The sequence below is a fragment of the Homarus americanus genome, unplaced genomic scaffold, assembly GCF_018991925.1.
Source record: "Homarus americanus isolate GMGI-L3 unplaced genomic scaffold, GMGI_Hamer_2.0 scaffold24781, whole genome shotgun sequence".
NCBI lineage: Eukaryota > Metazoa > Arthropoda > Malacostraca > Decapoda > Nephropidae > Homarus > Homarus americanus.
In genome coordinates, this window is record NW_024723430.1 from 312119 (window position 1) to 335604 (window position 23486).

Genomic DNA, 23486 nt, shown 5'->3' on the forward strand with positions numbered 1-23486 from the left:
CGTAAATTGAATTGGGCCCTAAAATAACTAGGGTCTTAAATATGAAAAGTTGTTGGTCGAACCGTTGTTATCGGAGGCTTTATTGTATTGCCTGTGTTAAGTATTCAGAGGGATAGAGTAGAAGAAAAAAAATCATCACATGGTTTAAAAGGGTAGAAGTGAAATGAATGTTTTCAGTAGAAAAATAAGAACTTGCTAGTTTTTAAAGAAAGTCGTGGAGTGAGGTGGAAGTGCTTGAACTAGATTCCATATCCCACCCTGTGACCCTGCTTGATAGTAGATGACTGGGTAATAGATATACAGTAGACAGATACATAGACTGGTCATTTAGTCATATAGAAGAAATGAAGATGGGAAGAGGAGTGACAGCAAGTAAATTTGGGATACTTGTGGTATAAAATTTCACCTAAAGTGTCTAGATCAGCTGGTCGATGTGAAATGCCACCAGTGTTGATGACAGGTTAATATAACTTCAAATTAATCAGAAATTTTTTCTTTTTGCAGGCTGTCGTAAAAGCTGCTCGTTTAGCAGTTCAGTACCAGAGGAAATTCCGCCGTGATGTGTTTATTGACTTAGTTTGTTGGCGGCGTTGGGGACACAATGAGTTGGATAACCCTCGATTTACGAATCCTTCAATGTATGCAAACATTGATTCTCGCAGGTATGTTGTTGCCTTTCCCTAGTGATAGAAGCCACATAGATATATCATGCATATATACAGTAAACAGTGCATTCCATATTTATATTTGTTTAGGATATAACCAAGATTTTTTTATACACAAGTTTGTCTTGCTGTAGTTATGGTTTAGATTGTCATATTTTAGTTAAAGTTTATAAACCTTTTTAAAGATATAAAAAGAAGAATTGGCAAAAAGTATAATATATTTAGTCAAATGTTAAAGACTTTTTACCCGTTGGTTACCGTAACAATATGTTTGTACACCTACAGGAGTGTGCCTGATACATATGCTGATGCTCTGGTGTCAGAAGGTGTGTTAACTCAAGGAGACGTTACAAAATTTGTGAACGATCACATGTCTTTCCTAGCTGAGCAATATAAATTGGCGGATTCTTATGTTCCAAAGGTGAGCTGATGTGCCTTTAGTCAAGTGATCTACAAGTTTAGTTAATTTTGATGATAAATTATGCTGGTTCCTGGGGAGCAAACACTGTTCTGTTCTTTTAATGATGTCTAACTTGCACCTTGTACTGTACTGTACTGTACAATACTGTACACTCACTCCCAAAAGTCTCTTTATGGAGGTTCATACAGTACCCTGAAATTTTTACCATATAGTTTATACAAAACTTAGAGTCTGGTGATCCTCAAAATGGTATGAGTAATGGCTTGCAGTTTGGTGGTTTCCTTAAGGCACATATGTTGTCCTCATATGATGCATTATGTAAGGGGAACATGCAATGAGCCACATGCATTTGCATTTGGGCAAACTTTTGCTTGGTATAAATGAAATTTGGGCAGTAATAAGTTAACTGCTGTTACGACCATGTCGTATTTTTCTATTATTTTTTATAACATGCTTCCATGTTGTTCCATATTATTCCTGTAATGATGTGTTATATTTACTATTATATATTCTAGTCACCTTACCCTGTGCTGTTAAGGTTTTAACTGTTATTATTTGTTCACGCCCATCTTATTTCTTCATTTAGTATTGTAACAAGCATTCTTTGTTTCTCTAACGACCATCTGCATCGTTAAACGACCCATGTTTCACCAACGTGTCGCACTGGCGGGAGCCGACCTTATATATATACCAAGTTCTGCTACAACGCGATAGTTGTGTTCTTGTAAAACCTCTCGTTGTAGAAATTTGCGCAATAGAAATAACAGGGCTTATGGAGAAAATAGGGTTAGGTGCAGATTACTTGAAATCGAAAAAAAATTAGTAGTTAGCCTAACACAAAGGATAGCACAGTTTAAATAAATGTTACATTCATATCTAATAATGAAGTCATACAGTAAATGTAACACAGTTAATACCACAAAACTGGAGAAATAGTTAGCAAAAATCACTGAGGATGCTTCAAAACAATCCACGTGTTTCAACTGTTCATGTGATGGAAACAGAGAGCGCTGGTGTAAAACGCTATTAGTCCACACTGCGAAACATTATTTTTATTTATTTTATTCATACAGTATTTATGGGAACAGCTAAATTTGCAAAAAAAAGGATGAAATTTAGAGAGTCCCTATCAAATAACACTTCACAAACAAAACACGTGAACCAATTGAACAAGTGATGTCGAACGTGAACTGTAAACACTGCATAACCCCTCGCCAAGCGACAGTATACTTAAAATGTTCAAGTGGAATCGCGTTACAGCCAACACGCGTTCTTCTATTCATCATCGCGTTATAGCCAATTCGCGTTGACAATACACGTGTTGTAGCAGAAATGACTGTAGTACCCCACCAGCAGACGGAGTTCAGTCCAGTCCTCTTGTCATTCAGTTCACGTTCTTTTGAGTGACACCCGTCACCTGTTACTTATACTTTATTTTATTTCTGTGTTGTTCCTGTCGCCACCAATGTGGTATATCGATGTGAGTACCTATTCATGTCTCTTATATGTCCATCAGTGCTTGCTTAGTTACATTTAAGTAAGTCAGTGTTGTTTCACGATACTTAATTTCAGTGTTAGTTATTTTATATGTTTATGCAGTGTTAACGTAATCCAGTGCTTATTTTTATTCTATATGTTGAAGCTGTTCTTTTGATGTTTCGATGTTTTAGTATCATTTGTGTCTTAAAAGTTTCGATAGTGAATCAATTTGTTGTGACAGCTTACGAGGCTCTTTATTGTGTTAATATTTAATTTAATTAAATTCTTAAAGGTTTACTTTATTTATTTTTATTCCCTTTTGATTTACTTAACTTTTTTTTGTTTGGTTACGCCTAGAACCTGGATATTAAAGTAAATTAAGAGATGGCGTAACACTGCATATATGTGAATGTGATTCTTTTTAAAGTTGGTATAATGAGGGAACCTTTTATGTTATGCCTTTAAATTGTGTTATACTATACATTATTATTTTAAATTAACTGATAACTAAAATGGAACAAAAGATCATTGGAAGTTGTTAGTGTGCAAACAGGCAATTGGGTTCATGGTGATAAATGGTGTTATACATCTTTCAAAATTTACAACCTACTCTTGGGTAAATCATATACAGTATGGAACAACATAAAAATAAATTACATAATTGGTTAGGTACAAACAATAGGTGTATAAGAGAGTAGTGTGGTGGTGTGTCAAAAGGTAGACATTTTACTGGGGACTGGAATGTTACCCCTTAACTCAGTAAAACTGAAATGGTTTTATCTTACATGGTTTTGTTTTGTAAATACTTATCCAAGGATGTACAGTAATATCTCCGTTAGCCGGAATCCCTCTAACCCGGAACTCTCCGATAGCCGGAATTTAAATTTTTTCGGAATATTGTTCTCAAAGCCGTAATTTTCTGGAAAATTCCGGCTTTGCGAACGATTTTTCAAGGAGCACATTTTCCGGAAACTTCCGAGAAAATTTTCCTGATACCCGGAAAATTTTAGAAAATTCCAGGGATGGGGGAGTTTTTTTGGGGGGCTTGAGAGGTGAAAATCAGGCACATTTTCCGAAAACTCAGAGAAAAACTTTCTGGTAGCCGGAAAATTCCGGGATGGGGGATATTTTTCCAGGTTTGAGAGACGATGCAATGGGCAATTTTTGGAACTTCTGAGAAAATGTTTCCATTACCCGGAAAATTCCGGGGACGAGGGATTTTTTCTGACTTTGAGTGAGTCGTCTCATTACCCGGAAGTGCTCTGTACCAATTGTTCCGGCTAGCGGAGATATTACTGTATTTCCCACATAAAGTGAAAGATGAGTATACTGACAAACAAACCTATTGTAATTGACAGTTTATTAAAGATTAAAGAATTTATCATTACCGTGTTGGAAAAAATTATGGTTAAATACTGTTGATGATTTCAGGCTCCTCATTTTAAGAAGCAGTGGTCAGGGCTTGTGCAGGCACCAGGATCCATTGAGGTCTGGGATACTGGAATAGATGCTGCTTCTCTCAAGTATTTAGGGGCAAAGTCTGTCCATGTACCCGAGGGATTTGTAAGTACATGTACTGTACAGTGTTCTCAGTTATATTGGGTATTTCATGCATGGAGAGATACCTTTCAGTATATTAATATTGCTTTGTTTATCGATACTGTATTGTATAATGTATACAACAGTTCGTGATATGGTAAACTATGTTTGAAGTATTTCTTCATGTTTCAACCCTTTATTGACATTTTTTCTACCAGCTTCTGTACTACCTTTCTGCGTACCTGTATTTCCTTTGTTTCTTTGTTCTCCCAAGCTAAGTACATCTCTCTGGCTGAGGTTACAGTTTCCATTTTTCCATTCTGCACCTAGGACTGTGGTCCCAGGGTCCTTCAGTAGCTTTAAAGTCATTTCAGGAAGGAAGTGCAAATAGGAAAGGGGTCTTAAGATATCCGCATCGTTTATACAAATTATCAAAGTCCTCGGAATTTTCTCATCATTTAATTTGCACTACCCGTGGCTTTAATAAGCTCTAAGGTGGGCCGTGGGCATAAAACTACGTAAGGAGCCAACTGAGATGACAGTGCCAGGCGTTGCACCCTAGTTCTTGCAGCCAATCTCATGACACCCTAACACACAGTATCTGTTAGCTGCCATCATCCTGGTGAGCGTGAGCCAAAGCTGACATCTAGGCCTATTCCGGGACCATGGTACGTCGCGAGGTGTGAGTGGGCCTCAATAACAGCACATACTGCTGTAATATTTTTCTGTTTAGGGAATCAGTATGGGTAAATATGTTAAGGATGTAAAATTTTAATTTATCAATCTGAATAGCCATTTTATATAATGATAATAATTGTATAATGCATGCCCTTCATGTCCACAGAATATGCACAAGCATCTCAAGAAAACTCACATTGACACGCGTCTTCAGAAGCTCACTGATGGCCGTGGCATGGATTGGGCAACTGGTGAAGCACTAGCCATGGCTTCATTGTTGCATCAAGGTAAGCTCAGATACATATTGTTAGAGAACATTTGCGAAGTTATATTTGTCTCCTACTGTAAGATAAAGTTGGAACTTTTACTGCCACCTTTTTCCATTTCATGCTGGCTTCAGGTGCTGTAATTAAGTTACCTAGTCAAGGATATCAACCCTTAAATGAAGAACTGATCATAATGTCCAGTGACATAGGAAGATGCTTCTGTTATGTCACTGTTACTGAGTCACCAATCTCTTCTGTCCATGAGAGATAAAACCAAAGTGTGTGACTATTCCACTATACTGCATGTCTATTGTTGATTTTGAAAATGTTCGATGATTTTTTTTTTATACACTGTATATTATTTTTCCAGGTGACAAACATCAAGGTCCCCTAGGTATAGTGTTGGGAGTAACACTATTGATAGTAGCAGTGCTATTATTTCGGTAGTAAAACAAGGAGAGCTGATTCTTTCAGAAATCAGTTGTGGAACTGGTAGAGTAAAAAAAATTAAGAAGATTGCCTATATCTTCCCAAAAATATGAGTTTAAAAATAACAATAACACAGCTCACATCTTGACCTGGTAGGGGGAGGCTGAGATCCCTGACGCCACACCCCTTCCGTTCCCCCCATCCTCTGCAGTAGGCTCGGGATATATCACGAAATAGGGTCCAATGATGTTCACTATATACTAAATCATGATATATAACTACATGTAATCAGTGGGGAAAGAATAGGTTCTGGTGGCCAATAAAAGTGACTAAACTTGACTTAATGAGTATATTTTCTTACTAACTAAAGCACCAATGAACACTAGACTCGGGAACAACAGGCTGTTTCAATATCAAGGAACACCAGACTCAGGAACACCAGACGCCACACTGCCACCCTCACTTGACAATCCCACACCTACATTAACGAACAAACCCAAAATATTAGTTACAGTATTAAATCTTTTCCATTAAGCTTTCCATTCTCTTCACTTCACTTTTCACGTCACTAGCAACCCATTTACACTCACCTTAGAAGTCATAATCTGCAGCAGAGTCGGCTGCTTTCTCGTCACTCTCTCAGCAAGACTGGGCGGGCGAGCGTGAATGCATGGGTGAGCAGCCACGGTGGCACCTCTGGTGAGCAAATAACGCATTTGTTTCCCATGGCGGTACATTTGAAATATTTCCTGCCCGATTTCCCTCGCAAAATAAATAAATTTATCGCTATACAGTGGGGTGTGCTATAATGAACGGATTCTACTACGAATATTCCTATAACGAATGGTTTTACCTCTAAAATTGAGAATGCTATAACGAACAAAACTCCTACAACGAACGTGGATGAATACGGGACTATTTCGTCTGGCGCATGAATATCATTGTACCGCGGCTCATAGCAAGAGCGTCAGGCGCCATATTGGTTCATTGTGTAGTCAGCAGGGTTGTTATGATTTAAATCAAATGATTTAAATCACATGATTTAAATCGATTTAAATCAGAGTAAAAAAATCACGATTTAAATCAAAATAATTTTTTTATTAATAACTGTTTTCTCTTTTTATTCTACATGATTGAAAAGTATATGCAATGCAGCAGGCTAATAACATTAAGATGATTAAAATGCTAAGATTAGGATATGTTCCACCTAATAGACATCAAATTGGAGGGTCTCTTTTGGATCAAGCCCACGATTCAGTGATTAAGAATTATTTAGAAGAACTTAGTGGGAAAACAGTTTGCATGGACTCAACGCCCCCTCCTCTTCCCACGCTCGCTGGCTCTTCCCTCTCTGAGAAATGTGTGGGTGAAAACATTAGATTTTAACGTTTAGAAATAAATAATACCTCAGACTAAAGCTAGGATAATATAATTGACATTTCTGGATTCCTTGCAGGTCAGGGAATATTTTGAATGTATACTTCATATATTTTGCACAAACGATAAAATATTTGCTTTGTGTAAACCAAATTATTACATTAGATCTAAAATTTGTATGTCTAATGCAAAATCCATGATGTTTATATTCAAAATGATCATCATATTGTAAGAATTCCAGCAATGTAAATTATATTCTGGCCGGGTAATTTGTATGAATTTTATGAGCTAAATAAAAAAAAATAATTATACTTCGCCACGTATATGAGTAGATGCACCACGGAAAGTGAAAGTCCGGTTCTGGCAAGGTACCAAATGAGAAATCGCGGAAAGTGAAACCTGTAAAGCGGGGTAATACTGTACTTACAAGTGCGGGTCACTGCAGATCAGTATGGTGTTCCAAGAGACAACAGTGCTGCGTAAATTGTCCCAGCACAAATTCTTGGACAGGATTGTGAGTCGGTGTTCATCAGTGAGAGCAGAAGGCTGGTCTCCACAACACCACTAGAGAGGGCAATCTGTCTCATGGCAGGGCGGGCAGCACCACCACCAGTCGAAGACAGTCCACTCAGCAGAACCAGGACTTGTCTGTAAACACTTCTACATCTGGCGAGGTCACAGGTCGAAAGATTTAATGGCATCACACGCCAGCACTGTAGCTGAAGCCAGCGGCGATAACAGTGTGGCTCGTGACGAAAGGAAAAAAAAACATGCTCGTGTGAAGCAAGTTTTACAGTGGAATTTGAGAGCTGTGCACAGTTTGAAATGTTACTTTAGAGTACTGTAATTTTTCTTAAAGAATAATTGGGGTATGCTTTGCAAATATCGAATAAGGGCGCTAAAATGTTAATTACAGATAAACAGAGTTGTGAATAGCGAGGTATTCCTGTATTATTTTCTATTGTTGTACTGCTCTACATGTTTCTTCATTGTAGCTGTGCTTAGATGCCTGAAAAAAAAGTAGCTCCAATGGCAGGACCTGCAAAAACAGTGCCGTTTTTTCCACAAGTAGCGATAGGGCAATCAGCGCTGTTCTACACTGATCATGTTCTCCACATTGCCTGGGTGCTAGACCAACAGTTTGGTGAATGGATGTAGTCAAACCTTTTAGTTTTACATGCAACTATAAAATTAAATATATAGTATACTGTATACAGAATACAATATATTTTTTTTAAGGAAAATAAAGGCTTATGTGCTCCAGCCTTTTTCAGAGCTACTCTTTTATCTACTCTGTAATGACAAGACCTGTTTCACTTTATAGGTGTCAGTTTTTTCAGGAATACTGTACAGGTATATGGTTTTTGGTGAAAAGTGCATTATATAATTTTTTCCATGAAGGACGACTTACACTCACCATCCCTCTGCAAGATCTCTCTTTCTTTTGTTTTTAGTCTGTTTCCTATGGGCTAAAACCATTTTATACGATGGCTTAATTTTTTATAGAAGTTGTATATTTTTCGTAGAAAAATCAAATATTTTGCACATTTTCTTTGTAAGTTAATGAAGGCTTCTTTATATAAACCACTCTCATTTTTTTGCCTACCTTTTAATTGTTTTTATATGAACAAGGACAACTTACTCTATAATATAAACTTTTGGAGAAGACTGTCAACATTGTAAAATTTACACTTTGTATTCTTTGAGGTACATTATATTTGCAGTCATGTAACAAACTGTCTTAATATTTTGTAGGCTGGTGCATTTTTGTGAGATGATGTACAGAGCAGAATCCATTTTTTTTTCCAGTAAATTTAGACGATGGTCTATCATTCCAAAGTGTACTTGCAAGTTCATTACAATTTATAGTCGATTTTTATATTAAGAAATGTTTGCATAATGGCTATGAAATTGTTTTTAAAATTTTTTCACCATATCCTCATACATTTTATACAGTGTAGTGTAATTTTCTCCAAAGGTTTCAACATTCGGTTCTGTGGCCAAGATGTGGGTCGGGGGACGTTCTCACAGCGACATTGCATGTTCGTTGACCAAGTCAGTGATGAGATGTATATACCGCTGAACCACATGAGTGAAACACAAACCAATCATCTGGAGGTTGTCAACAGCATCCTCTCAGAAGAAGCTGTACTGGGATTTGAATATGGATTTTCAGTGGAGAGTCCAAATACACTCTGCATTTGGGAGGCACAATTTGGGGACTTCTTCAATGGTGCCCAAATTATTATTGATACCTTTTTGTCATCTGGAGAGAGTAAGTATGGCTTTATGAGTGTCAAGTAGGTCTTGGTAAGTGTTGCTCATTTGTAGTGACCAGAGTGATTAAGTTTGTACTACATACTGTATATGATTTGAACACCAGTTGATTCTCCAATGATAGGGAATGTGTTCCTTGGCACAACTATGATTGAGGAACCCATTGGAATAGGGGATATATTTCTGGACCATCCAAACTTTACCCTACACGATCTACAATTGAAATATAAAGACATGTAAATGGACTCAGTAATGTTCTGTAAATAATATGAGCTCTTGTATGAAGCGTATGGAATGACAATATTGATTGAAGAACCTAGATAAATTTACTACAAGAACCAAACACTAAATCAAAACCTGCACCACAGGAGAGAGAATAGGCTCAACAACTTTGAGAGTGAGAAGTAAATAACCCCTAACGTGCATCTGCTCACCTGAGTGCTCTCATAGGTGATGCCATTTATAATTATATGATTATAATAAAAACAATAACATCAAGAATAGAGTAAAAAAAAAAACATCATTTGCACCCCCAAATTCGAAATCACTCATAATTCGTAATGTTTTATTGTTATGAAATATACAGTACACAGTATTAAAATTTTCGTAATACTGTAATTGGTAACATTTCCGATTATGAGAGACATTTTTGAATATACATTATATGAGGCAAATGTCTCCATGGGGGAGACGCACTATAAGTGTCAAGCTTGTCAGTCACGTTCAGTTCATGTTGGTCAGTCGTAGAGTGTACATCGACAGTCTTCCGTGCATGCTTTTTTCCCCACTTGTCTTTTCATCATTGCCCATGTATGAGCCATTATATCTGATAACCCTGGATCAAGCACCTAAATATGGTATTGTACTTGGAAACATTTAATTTTGATTGGGGCAGATAACGTAAAAGTAAAAAAAAAATTTCCTTGTGAGAAGGCGTCCCTCATATTTCGTAAAATCTCATAATTCATAAGGGCTGGAGCCCCCGTTATTTCAAATTATGGTGTTTTTATTATTGTTATAAAATATCAATAATAATGATAACAATAACATTAATTTCTTTATTGTTATTATTACTGTTATTACCATTTTCACTGTTATAGATTGAAATGCAGTTTAATTGTTAATTATAAACTCTTGAATAATATTGTCCCTGTATTCCTGTGAGCTGCACATTAAGACCACATCAGAGAGTTTGTTACCAGGATAACAGGGATGTGCCCGGGTTACTCCTACTTCACTTAGCTGTGAATGGATGCCTGAATTTACAGTTGGGGAAGTGAAGGCAGTTGAGTGCAGTGCCTGCCACATTGCCCACTCATACACTGAAGGCTTAGTACAGTGTGCTTTATAAGTACAGTACAGTACTGTCTGTAACTGATTATTAGGTGTGTGGGGCCTAGCTTCACATATGATCTCTTAGCGTTGAATTTGAATATATAATCTTGAGCTTAAGCTGCAGTTCAAGCATTAACTAGTTCAAGACTCAGCAACTAAATGAGAGCTCAGGATCAATTCTTTCTTTGTTTTTATGTTTTAGATATCATAGCATTGTTTATTCTGATATTTGATATCAACTTAGAAAATTAATGTCCATGCTTCTAATATTTAACTATCTTCAATTATTTGTGATTATTCGACAGTGATCACTTTATAATGTATAATAAGTCACTCCTTTACAACAACAAGAAAATATTGACCATTTTTCTATGCAAGTCAAAGTTTCCATCCCTAAATTTGTTAAAGAGCCTCATTCATTTATAATCTTAATTTTTTACATTTTTAACTTATCACTTTCTGCTGTGTATGTTACAAGTGATGTTAGGAACTGCTTTTCTTATATGAGTTGTGGCATCTGGGTTAGGAGTATTATTCACTGGCATTAAGCTCCCCAATGTTAACTCACCTCTGTCATGACATCTTATTGGGGATTTGTTGTTGATGAAAATCAATGTTTTCAGGAAAATGGCTGACACAGAGTGGCTTAGTAATGGTCCTACCACATGGGTATGATGGTGCAGGACCAGAACATTCTTCATGTCATATAGAACGCTTTTTGCAAAATTGTGACTCAAGTGAGACGTCCCCAGATGGAGAAGATGTCAACTGGGGGATAGTAAACCCTACAACTCCTGCACAGTACTTCCATTTACTTAGAAGACAGGTGCAGTTCTAGTAATGCTAAATGGCTTTGGATGGTAAAATAGATTCTTTTTGTCCAGGTGGGTCTTGTAACATAGTGACTTAACAGTGTGGCCTTGAATCTTTGGACAGGGCCCTTCAGCATCAGCTAGGGTAAACTTGGTGATACTTTTTGGATATACAGGGGGTCCCTGACTTCAGAACATCTGACTTACGAACGAACGCCGATACGAATGGGGTTAAACTTTAAATTTACAGTACAGTGGTCCCTCGGTTAACGAATGCCTCGGTTAACGAATTACCTTCCATAAGAATCTTCAATTCGGTTAACGAAAAAAATTCGATTAACGAAATCCTTACGAGAATCACATTTTGTTTTGAACATCCGCTGATAAGCTGAGGAGGTACTCAGCCAATTCAGTGATCTCTTCTATGTTTACATTCAAATTAATTACTATCTTATAAGAATTCCAGCAATGCAAATTAAATTCACCCCGGTCACTTCTATTAAATTTTATAAGCAAAAAACAAAAACTCAATCTAAAGGACATAAATTAACAATTAAAGACTTGACACCACAGGCGCCAACTGTCAAACATGTCACTGTCACCCCTCCCTCCCTCCCTCCTCCCCTCCCTCCCTCCCTCCTACCCTCCCTCCCTCCCCTACCCTACCCTACCCCCCACCTTCCCGAGAAACGTTTGGGGAAAAGCACTAGGCTTACTGGTTTAATAATAAATAATACCTCAGACTAAAGTTAGGAGAATATAATTTGCATTGCTGGATTCCTTGCAAGACAGCGAATAATTTGAATATAAACGTCATATATTTTGCACAAAAGGTAAAATTTTTGCTCTCTCTAATAGAATTCTTAAATTAGATCTAAAATTTGTATGTCTAATGCAAATTATAGCTTGTTTATATTCAAATTAATCACTATCTTATAAGAATTCCAGCAATGTAAATTATATTCTGGCCGGGTAATTTCTATGAATTTTATGAGCTAAAAACAAAAATCTCAAGTAAATAAACAAATTATACTTCACCAGACACTATCTGTCAATCAAAATACACCTCACCACCCGCTCCCCCCCTCTTCCCACTCTCGCTGGCTCCCTCCCTCCCTCCCTATCCCTGCCTTCCCAGACAAAAGTTATCTTGTTTTCATTAGGCTTTAAAGTGTTTAGCTTATACAATATCTCAAACTAAAGTTAGGAGAATATAATTTGCATTGTTGAAATCCTTGCAAGACAGCGAATAATTTGAATATAATAAACGTCATATATTTTGCACAAGAGATAAAATTAATCACCTGTATCACATTACAGTAGTGATTTAAGAGTTCTAGTGTATATGTATGATATATATAGTGATTTAAGGGCAATTTAGGGGAATTTTTGGAGTGTTTCTGATTTTATGCATTTTTGGCTTTACTTTGTATATACTTTTCTGTGAGCTGGAACCAATTACCCAATATCCCATTCAAACAATGGTTTTGGTTAACGAAATTTTCGGTTAACGAACGACCTTCTTGAGCGAATTGTGTTCGTTAACCGAGGGACCACTGTACAGTGTTTTATTTACCTGATGACTTATTTTTTACTTTCATTCACTGTATTTTTTCATTCTATTTCTTCTTTTCTCTTAGTCTATGGTATAGTTGGCTTTTAAACATTGTTCTGTAAGTACGGTATGCACATAGCATGTGTTCCAACTTATGTACATTTCTGACTTAAGAACGTCCTCAGGAACGGAACCCTTTCGTAACCCGGGGACCCCCTGTACTGAATATTATTCCCCCCCCGCCCCCATACTACCATCATCATATAAGGGGGATTAACACTTTATAGTAGTTGTCCTGATAAGCTAAATGTCTAGTTTGAGCCATTAGTGCACAGTCAGCACACCAGGGTGACTGTTGCACCATTTATGAATTCAAGTTAATCTGAGTGAATCTGGGCTGAGTTAACTTTTTTCACTTTAGTGAAAGTGGGTTTCATAGGACTAATGACTAATTAGGGACAGTGTGGATATAGCATTGTGTATATTAAGTCTTTGGTGCAAAAGTCATTGTGACCTGTACTGTATTTGACCACCTTCACTTCTGCTCCTATAAAGTTGAACTAAGGGGTGTCTAGGATGGGAAGCAGCAGCCTTTAGAAAAGGTAGCTTATACAGTACAGTAAATGCCTCCCAGTATGCAGATATTCAACCTGTAATTCTCGAATCTGTGGCCCATGCATGGTCTTCTCTACAGAATTTATAATGAATGTCCACAAGAACAAAATCCAATGTTTTTGAAAACCTCCACACAAGGACCTTATTGATTTAGATACAGCACACACACCTACTGTCCTAAGGGTCACTGGCTTTATTGTAGAGCACTCCTAGTCATCCCAGCTGTAAATGGATACTAATTTTACAGTTGGAAAAGTCAAAGCAGTTGGCCATGCTGCTTCATTACATACCGTGTTCTGTGTCCCCACTGTCCTTAATGGGGCAGTCTTCCATATTAGACCCTCTCTCACCTTTGGCATGTAACTCTTGTAAATAATGAAAGACATTAAACACCAAGCAGCTAACCAGTGCATGGACATGCCAGACACTTCCACTGCACCACTCCTCAACATATCAGTAACCTTGGCAGAGAATCACACCTTTAGATATCATGAATAATTTATACTGTATGGCTTTATAGGTCTTTTTGTATATGGAGTGTACCATTACATCTGTACTGTGTTGGACTATTTTTATTATAAAAAGTTATTTTGTTCAAACATGATTCAAGGGACTTGCTGGTAATTTATCTCACATTAGAAATTTTCTCGACAGTTAGTGACCAGTCATTCACCCCTCATGCCCCCCTCCTCATATATAGACCTACAATGGGTTTTATTATAACACAGTAGCAGCTGTAGTGTACTGTACAGGGTTAGTGTAGATGATGTTGTAATTAATCCTCTCACTATCTCATGACACAGGTTGAGTCATTAAGAGTCTGACAGTTGCCAGACCCCTTCCTGCTGGTTCTTCTTGGGCATGGCCACACCTTCACACATCACACACACCCATCAAATACTCATAAATAACTCAATGTTATTGTTCCTGTAACTACATTAATCAAAGACCAAATTCAAATTTTGACAATCTCGCGGGTGTTGTCAGCCAACAAGCCAGTACTTGCAACATTGGTCAGTGAGAGGGTGTGATTTGTCCAACTGTTATTAATGTAAAAGGATTAATTATATGAATTTTAGCACAGAAAGCTAAGTGGATATAGAGTAGATAATTTTGTAAAAAAAAAATAGTCCTGTATTTATTAATTGCAGAAGTGTGAATCTCAGCATGTCAAATTGCATAGTAACGAATGTTTATTGTTTTTGAGTTGGAATAGTATGAGGAAAAATAGTATTATTTTTTGGTAAGAGCCAACCTTATTTCTACACTAACACTGTGTGAGAATAATAAATCAGTGATATCCCCATTAGCCAAAATAATTGGTGCAGAGCTCTTCTGGGGAGGAGAGATTTCCGGGTAATGAGATGACTCTCTCAAACATGGAAAAATCCCATCCTTAGAATTTTTCCGGGCATTGGACAAAGTTTAAGCTGCATCTTACAAAGACAGACACGAGCCCACATCCCCGGAATGTTTCTGGGTGTGGGGAATGTTTTCTGAGTCTAAACTACACATCTCATTATCTCATCTCCCACGGACAAACACTCTCCCATTCCATTTAGGCTGCTGGCATGAGCGAAAATATTTATGGCTAGCGAAAAAGGTATATACTTTTATTCATAGCGTCTGTTCTGTTCGTGTTAGAGAGATGAATTTCATACCATAATGATCCTGAATAAATTCTTTACAAGTCGTTTCTGATAAAAGATCTTTAAACAAAATATTTTGACAATACTGTACAGTAAGTCCTTGATATTTGCGGGGGATGCCATCCTGAAAACCCTCACATAAATCGAAATTGCATAAATCAAATATTTAGTTAATTGGGAAAAAATAGGATGTGTTCCATAACCTCAAATTAAAATGTTCCAGACCCATTTTCAAGACAAATAAACCATAAAACAAATCAACACAATATTATTTTTAAAATAGATAAAGCAAGTGTACAGTACAGTGTACTTAACAATAAAAGCAGATACATCAACTTGGGTAGGCGAGATGATGGAGGTGGTGGTATTGTAGAGGTTTTACATAGTGGGTGATGGTGTTGGAGTGATATCTGCAGTTGTCATCAGGGTTGGAATCCATATCAGGGAGTGTGTCATCTCGCATAAGGCTGAATCTTTCTTGTATTAATTGAATTCCTGGGAGGAAAAGGGTCTTCACATATGAGTGAATTCGCATATGCTGAACTCGCATATATTGAGGACTTGCTGTATAATGATTGGGACTCAATTCTTTGATGAGGAACATAAGAAATGTTGATACCAGAGTCAGTAAAAGCAGTTTGAAATAAGTTAGAAACACCATTTTTTTACTAAAATAAACCTGAATAGTTTATCTAAAAGTTTGATTAAATAAATATATTTAAAAAACTAAAAATCTATATGACATGGGCGTGCGAGGTGCCTTGTGAGTGAAGCTGTGTGTCACAGCGAAGACTGGAATTTACCACTTGCACAGAGCTGTATTAATTTACATAAACTGTAATCACTTACGTTCTTAAAGCTACTTTAACATTGTATTCTTGGCTGACTGTGCTGGTACAGTAATGTGAAGTACATTACAACACAAATTGTATGCAAAAACAGCAGCTAATGAGGGAACAACCTTTTACATTGGTAGTAGAATATGAACTAAGTGATCCAAGCAGCTAGGACACTCTCACACCCGGCACATGGGGATGCTTTGGAGCATGATGTAATCTCTTGGAACTCCCAGAAAATTTATTCCCAGGCCCAGAACTGAGAGGTTTGGAGAGATTTTATTGGAACCTTCTCTGAATTTTTTTCTGGAAAATATGCCTGATTTTCATCCTCAGAAACTTGTTTGCACACCTGGAATGGAGAGAGTTTTGCCGGAATTTTTCCGGCACGATTTCAATTCCAGCTACTGGAGAATTCAGGGGATTGGGGATTCTGGCTAATGGGGAGATTACTGTACAGTATTTGTTTTCCTTAATTTGGATTTTAAAGGTTCCTCATGTATTTGCTCTTATCACAAACAAACAAGAGAACAGCCTGAGGCTATATTTTCTAAGATTTTATGATGGTTTTCCAGCTTCAATGAGCAGTAATTATCCAAGAAACAGGTTGTTGTCATGAATAGTGTTAAGAAATATTTGTTTTTGAACAGGTTATGAGGAACTACCGCAAACCCCTTATCATTGCTGGTCCCAAGATGATTCTTCGTCTGCCAGCTGCAACTTCCAGTCTAGAAGATATGGCTCCTGGAACACACTTCCTCCCTGTTCTTGGTGAGTTGCAGGTTACCAGTATATATTTTTTAATAAAGCAGAAATTTTATAAAGTGAAATCCTTTTTGTACAGTTGGGGTCAAAAGATCATTCCCTCCCAAAATGAGGCAGCATTGACCCTAAATGAGATAAAAAAGCACAACCACACCAGATGACAGTAAGGGTTTGTAAGTTAGGAGACTCATTCCTGTGAGTCAGATTCACCATGGGGAGCTAACTTTTGTCCACGACTGTGCCTAATAGCTTGGTATGCTCACTAAATTGATATGAAACAATGGAAGTTTGTGTGTGTGGATTTAAAAAGTTTTATGGTGATTTTTACTTGTCTTTGGCCTCTCATCTCTCTCGTCACTTTTCGCACTTGTTTCACCCAGTTGCCTTTTATATCTTCCTTTGAAATACCTGTACTGTATCTACTCCTTCATCAACTCCACACACAATTGGAAGAGGAATAAAGATAATAGATAGAGAGAAGTAAGTGGTTAGGGTTTATTTTATGATGTACAGTTATGTAATTTTGTTGACAAGTTCTTAAGGAAATTTAGTGACCAAGAAGAGCTTTAGTTAAGACTGAAAGAGAAATGCAAGACCCAATAAAATATTTAGCATTAAATGGAATGCATAGTGAAAAAATGACTGAATGGAAAACTTGGTGAAAGCATGGAAGTGGAGAGGAGAGCTTATGATTCACTATACTGTACAGTAGAACATCGATTTAAAGCGATTCAATTTAAGATTATTGATTTAAAGTGACACCCACAATTAAGGACAATGTTTTAATTTAAAGCGAATCTTTCCTATTTTGCGCGAGTCAATCTGGCGCATCATATTTAAAATTTTGCGCCTAATGTTTCTCTGGGCACGCTACACTGTCCTAAGGGCAAAGCTGTACTGTACATGTACTCAAAATAATGTACTAAATGATTACTAAAATTTTTGTCTTGTGCAAACTATAGCATGATTATATTCAAATTAATCACTATCTTATAAGAATTCCAGCAATGTAAATTAAATTCTCCCTGGTCACTTATGTGACATTTTATAAGCAAAAAACATAAACTCAAGCTAAAGGACATAAATAAACAAATAAAAACTTTACTAGACCTTCGGCCACAACTGTCAAACATGTCACTGTCACTTCCCCCTCCCTCCCTCCCTCCCATCTTCCCAGCCAGGGTTTGGTGTTTTAGGCTTAAAGTTTTTATCTTATATAATATCACAGACTAAAGTTAGGAGAATATAATTTGTATTGCTGGAATCCTTGCAAGACAGCGAATAATTTGAATATAAACGTCATATATTTTGCATAAGAGATAAAAAATTTTGCTCTTTGTAATAAAATTCTTAAATTAGAACTAAAATTTGTATGTCTAATGTGAGCTATAGCATGTTTATATTCAAATTAATCACTATCTTATAAGAATTCCAGCAATGTTTATTATATTCTCCCATGTCAGTTCAGTGACATTTTATAAGAGAAAAACTTAAAGTCACTCTTAAGGACAAATAAATAAATAAGCACTAGACCTTGGCATCAACTGTCAAACATATCACCTCATCTCCCTCCCTCCCCCTCATCTTCCCAGCCAGTAAACAAACCATTTTGCATCCCTTAATTTTAGCTGTGTTGATTTATGAGTGTTTGTTTTAACATAACACTACAAAAAACAATGTTTTGTTTATTCTAGGAGATGGGCTGAGGTGCATCTGGGTAGACTGTCAGTCTTTTTAGTATTTTGTGTTTCTCTCAAATACCAAACTAAATTATTCCATTGAAATAACACTTCGATTTAGTGCCAATTTGGTTTAAAGCGACCTCTCTGTTATATCGATGTTCTACTGTACTGTTCTTAAGTTTGTTTATAGAATGTTTTATAATAGGTGTTCTTTAAGCTGTTGGGTTTTCTTCAGTAGAATGTAAACAAATCTATTAAGTTTTTAAAGAAGATTGTTGAGGAATTACTACAGTACAATACTTCATATTTGTGATATATTAAATATACAAAGGCCATTAGTTTATCATCCCAGTTTTACTGTTTATGCTTTATTTTGCAGGGGACAAAAGTGTGAGTCCAGACAGTGTGAGGAAAGTGATTTTTGTGAGTGGGAAACACTACTATGCTCTTGTGAGTGAAAGAGAAGCTCGAGGTATCTCAGACACTGCAATTATCCGACTTGAGAGTCTTTGTCCATTCCCAACGAAAGAGATTAATGATGAATTAATCAAGTACAAGAAAGCCAAGAGTGAGTACAGTACAGCACAGTATACCCAAACAATATGACCTTAAGATTCTGATGTGACCTTTATCTTCAGTTATGTATTGTATTTATCTTGTTATTTTTCTTCTACTCTGTTTACCTCAAGAAAGGCACTTAAAATGATTGCAGAACATGCAGTAAAACTGGATTGTGTTTTTGTTTTGAAAAAAATAAGGCATGTGTAAATATCTTGCCATTAATTGCCAGATTGTCAAAAGTTGTTATAACATCTTTGAAGTGATAACATACTGGGTATGTAACATCAAGGTTCAAATGATGTAACATCTTTTTGTTGTTATTTTCTTATATTTGTACGGAAGTTTGTGGGTGTTCCTGGATCCTTAAAGCCAACACCAGGTCACCTTAGCTGGGTTACTGGAGAGCTTCACCTGTGGCCAGCCAGTCAACAATTTTGTTTTAACTAAGACTACAGAGCTGGGACATACCACATGATGTGTTGCAGGTTCTGCCTCAGTACCCGCTATAGACTCCATTTTGTGCATTTATAGGCATACTAATGTATCTCTGTCACCCCTAAAGTATTCCGTAAGAGAAGCCACTTCTCTTAGGGAATACTTTAGGAAGCACCCTAGTGTATGTGGTGGGATCTCTTCATGAGTATGTGGTAGACTTATATATCAGGTGAGTTCCTCAAAATAGGCACCAAGGTATAAAGTGCAATAATCCCAGAATTATACACCTGACACTCACATATTTTGTGTCAATATAATTTTAATTGATTGACAAACTTCCATAAAATTGTGAGAATTCTACATGCCAAAATTAGGTAGGATTTAAGATTGAAGTTGTGTCAAAGAGTGTGGTTATATAGTAAAATAAACCACAGTGACAGTTTCAATTGATGAGTTCCACATGTAGAACATCATATCAAACGTTTGTAGACTAACGTATCACTAAATACTTCCTTCAGTTGTGAGTGCTGGCACTTGGCACATGGCCTTGTAGTAAAAGACTGAAAAGGGATGACTTGGGTAATGGTGTTTAGGAATTGCCTCTCATCTCAACAGTGTGGCAATAATCAGATGTAATAATCCTACATTCTCTTGTGTGGTTATCAGACCAAATGTCAGTCTACAGTTGCTCAAACTAGACCTTTCCAAACATATGTCTTGCCAGCAACAACAATCCTTCTTTGAGGTTTATCCATTGAATTAAATTGAAACCGTTTATTTAGCCAGGAAAACACAGATACAGAGTGGATAATAATAACAATATTAACATGGCTGAGCCAGTTGAGAACCTGAGCTCTCCTGTAGTCACCTGATATATACTGTACATTTATCTCAGGGAAGTATTATGTAACATTTAGTGTCATCTGGAATAGTACACATAGCATGGTGGTAATAACAACATCTCATAATGTTACCACGGTTATCACTTCAATATTTATTTATTTTATTTATTTATTTTTATTTTTTCATTTTTTGTATTTATTTTTTACATTTATATTACAAGTATAAGTATTATACATATGTTACAGTGGAATTGAAAACCATAAATATAATGGGGAAGCAGTACAACATGGGTTGTACAGTATTAAGGTTGAACAAGAGGACAGAGCTGTCAGGATTATGTCTAGTTGGCAAATATATTTATTGCAATGGTAATTTCTTATCTATTTACATGATAATTTCCGATAAAACGGTTTTGATGGTACAATAAGAGCAGGTATATATAGTAGGTATTACAAGAAATATTGTAGCATACTGTCGTGGCAGGTTGTCAGGGTCTCTTATTTGGCCTCACAACTTACGTACATGAAATATATTCAACACTCAGGATTGAGGTAGAAATAGAAAATCACAGTGTTTCTCGTATATATATTGTTGCATAGCACAGTGTTAAAGAGATACTAAGTCGGGCGAAGCTTGCTCAGAGTTCCTGTAGGGCGAGGAGCTTGCTGAGGGAGCGTGTGTATGGAGCCGTTGAGAGATGTTGCTTGCTGGTGGCGGTATGTAGAAAGAGAGCGATGAAGGCCAGGTGAGGTCTTATATAACCGCGGTAGGCGTGGCTTGATGGAAGGCCCCCGCTTTGTTCAGCGTCGCTGGTTACCTGACCTTGACCACGAGGGATACGCCGGTAGATTCGCGGGGGGTCGGCCAGTCAGCGACACATGGCGTTTGTAGGGGAGGGCTCCACTACAATATCAATACTTAGACAATAGATATGTTTTAAGAGATGATTTAAAGGAAGGAGTGTAGTCTTTGCTTGGATGGGTGGGGGTAAGTTGTTCCACACCTTCATACCATGATATTTTATGGAGGTCTGGGACTGAGTGGAGCGCATGGGTGGGGGGGTCTTAGTAGCTCTGGGTGCCTTAAGTTGTATCTCTGATTACTCCGGAACTGGAAATAATTATTGTCAAGCAAGTGATTGATAGATTTGTAAACAAAGAGGGCACAGCAGTAGGTGTTAATATCTTCTAATTTTAACATTTTTAATTTAGCAAATTTTTCGTTTGTGTTGTCTGTTTTTTTTAAGTAGGTCATTGTCCGTACAACTCTCTTTTGTGCAGTAACTAGGGATTGTGTTTTTGAAGAGCCAGAGACCAGTGAATCAGGTGATGGTAAGCAAGATCATGATAGATTTCTTTCATTGCTGTGAGAGTGAGTGACTATCGAGTGTGATACATGATACCGCACTGTTTATTGACTTTACTGTGGATGGCTTGTATGTGGTTTCTGCAGTTAAGTTTCTCATCAACAATAACTTCGAGGAATTTAGTATTTTGTTCGCGTTTGAGGACTGTATTACCAAGGTACAGGGGATCCAAGTCTGGGGTCAAGTTTTTCCTTCTGTGAAAGATCATGTAGTGGGTTTTCTCAAGGTTTAAGGTCATTTTATTACGTTTTACCCTGTTCCTGACTTTAGTCAATTCAGTGTTCATAGTTTTCATCATGGAATGGAGGTCTGAGTTGCTGGCATAGAGATTACTATCGTCTGCAAATAAGTTGTATTTTATGAGTAAGCTGGCGTGGACTATATCGTTTATGTACAACAAAAACAGTACTGGACCGAGAATGGAGCCTTGGGGGATGCCAAACAAGATTGGCGAGGGGTCAGATTGGTGATTTTTATAGCAGATATACTGCTTCCTGTTGGACAGATATGAGGTAACCCAATTGTGGGATAGGCTCTACCTCTGAGACATATTTGTATCACATTTTTCCACCATCCTTTGCATGATCATCCTCAGGGCCTGTGTCCTGCACTGCATTATAGAAATCAATTATTGCAAATCTAAATTCTTCCATTCTTATTATGTATTCACCTCACCTCAACCTTTGTGCTCCAGTGAAATCTGTGATCAAAGTTTGCCCTGTTATATCTCCTAATTTCCAGGTTGTGTCTTGCCTATGAGTGTACTGTATTATTCTAAGTTGAATTATTTAAAAATTAAATAATATTATATTTTGTCATTTGTTAATCTCTTAAACTCTGTCTTCAGCATTAGTTTGGTCTCAAGAGGAGCATCGTAACATGGGAGCTTGGACCTTTGTTCATCCACGATTTGAAAACTTGTGTTCAACGAAGGTATGTTTGGTTATATTTATATTTGTTAAGTAATTTATGAATTTATGTAGCAGTGAAAAATTATTTATCATGTTGGTTGTGCTTCACCTAACTATTACACTTGGGTTTTGTGTATTAAACATGGTACAGTAGAACGTCGATTTAAAGAGATTCAATTTAAGATTATTGATTTAAAGCGACACCCACAATTAAGGACAATGTTTTAATTTAAAGCGAATCTTTCCTATTTTGCATTAGTCAATCTGGTGCATCATATTTAAAATTCGCCCCTAATTTTTCTCTGGGCACGTTACACTGTCCTAAGGGCAAAGCTATACTGTACATGTACTCAAAATAATGTACTAAATGATTACTAAAATTTTGTCTAGTGCAAACTGTAGCATGATTATATTCAAATTAATCACTATCTTATAAGAATTCCAGCAATGTAAATTATATTCTCCCTGGTCACTTCTATGACATTTTATAAACAAAAAACAAAAACTCAATCTTATGAACATAAATTAACAAACAAATACTTCACTACCAGTAGACCTTCATCTCCAACTGCCAAACATGTCACTGTCATCTCCCTTTCCTCCCTCCCTCCCTCCCCCCTCCCAACCAGGGTTTGGTGGTTATGCAGTAGGCTTTAAGTTTTTATCTTATATAATATCACCGACTAAAGTTAGGAGAATATAATTTGCATTGCTAGAATCCTTGAAAGACAGCAAATAATTTGAATATAAACATCATATATTTTGTATGTGATAAAATTTTAGCTATTTGTAATTAGAACTAAAATTTGTATGTCTAATGCAAACTATAGCATGTTTGTATTCAAATTAATCACTATCTTACAAGAATTCCAGCAATGTAAATTATATTCTCCCCGGTCACTTCTGTGACATTTTATATAAAAAAAAACTCAATCTTAAGGACATAAATAAACAAATAAATACTTCACTAGACCTTCGGTCCCAACTGTC

General features: G+C 36.8%; 1 protein-coding gene across 2 annotated transcripts in view; it reads left to right on the forward strand.

Annotated features, from left to right (window-relative positions):
- Nucleotides 1–23486, forward strand: part of LOC121863460 (probable 2-oxoglutarate dehydrogenase E1 component DHKTD1, mitochondrial) — a 52603-nt gene that overhangs the window by 25518 nt on the left and 3599 nt on the right. For both annotated transcript variants that reach the window (XM_042362132.1, XM_042362131.1), the window contains exons 9-17: nt 505–662; nt 951–1086; nt 3997–4128; nt 4949–5069; nt 8833–9129; nt 11090–11292; nt 16584–16704; nt 18760–18948; nt 22433–22518. In XM_042362132.1, coding sequence (XP_042218066.1) covers nt 505–662; nt 951–1086; nt 3997–4128; nt 4949–5069; nt 8833–9129; nt 11090–11292; nt 16584–16704; nt 18760–18948; nt 22433–22518 — 1443 coding nt within the window. The remainder of the gene's footprint in view (nt 1–504; nt 663–950; nt 1087–3996; nt 4129–4948; nt 5070–8832; nt 9130–11089; nt 11293–16583; nt 16705–18759; nt 18949–22432; nt 22519–23486) is intronic.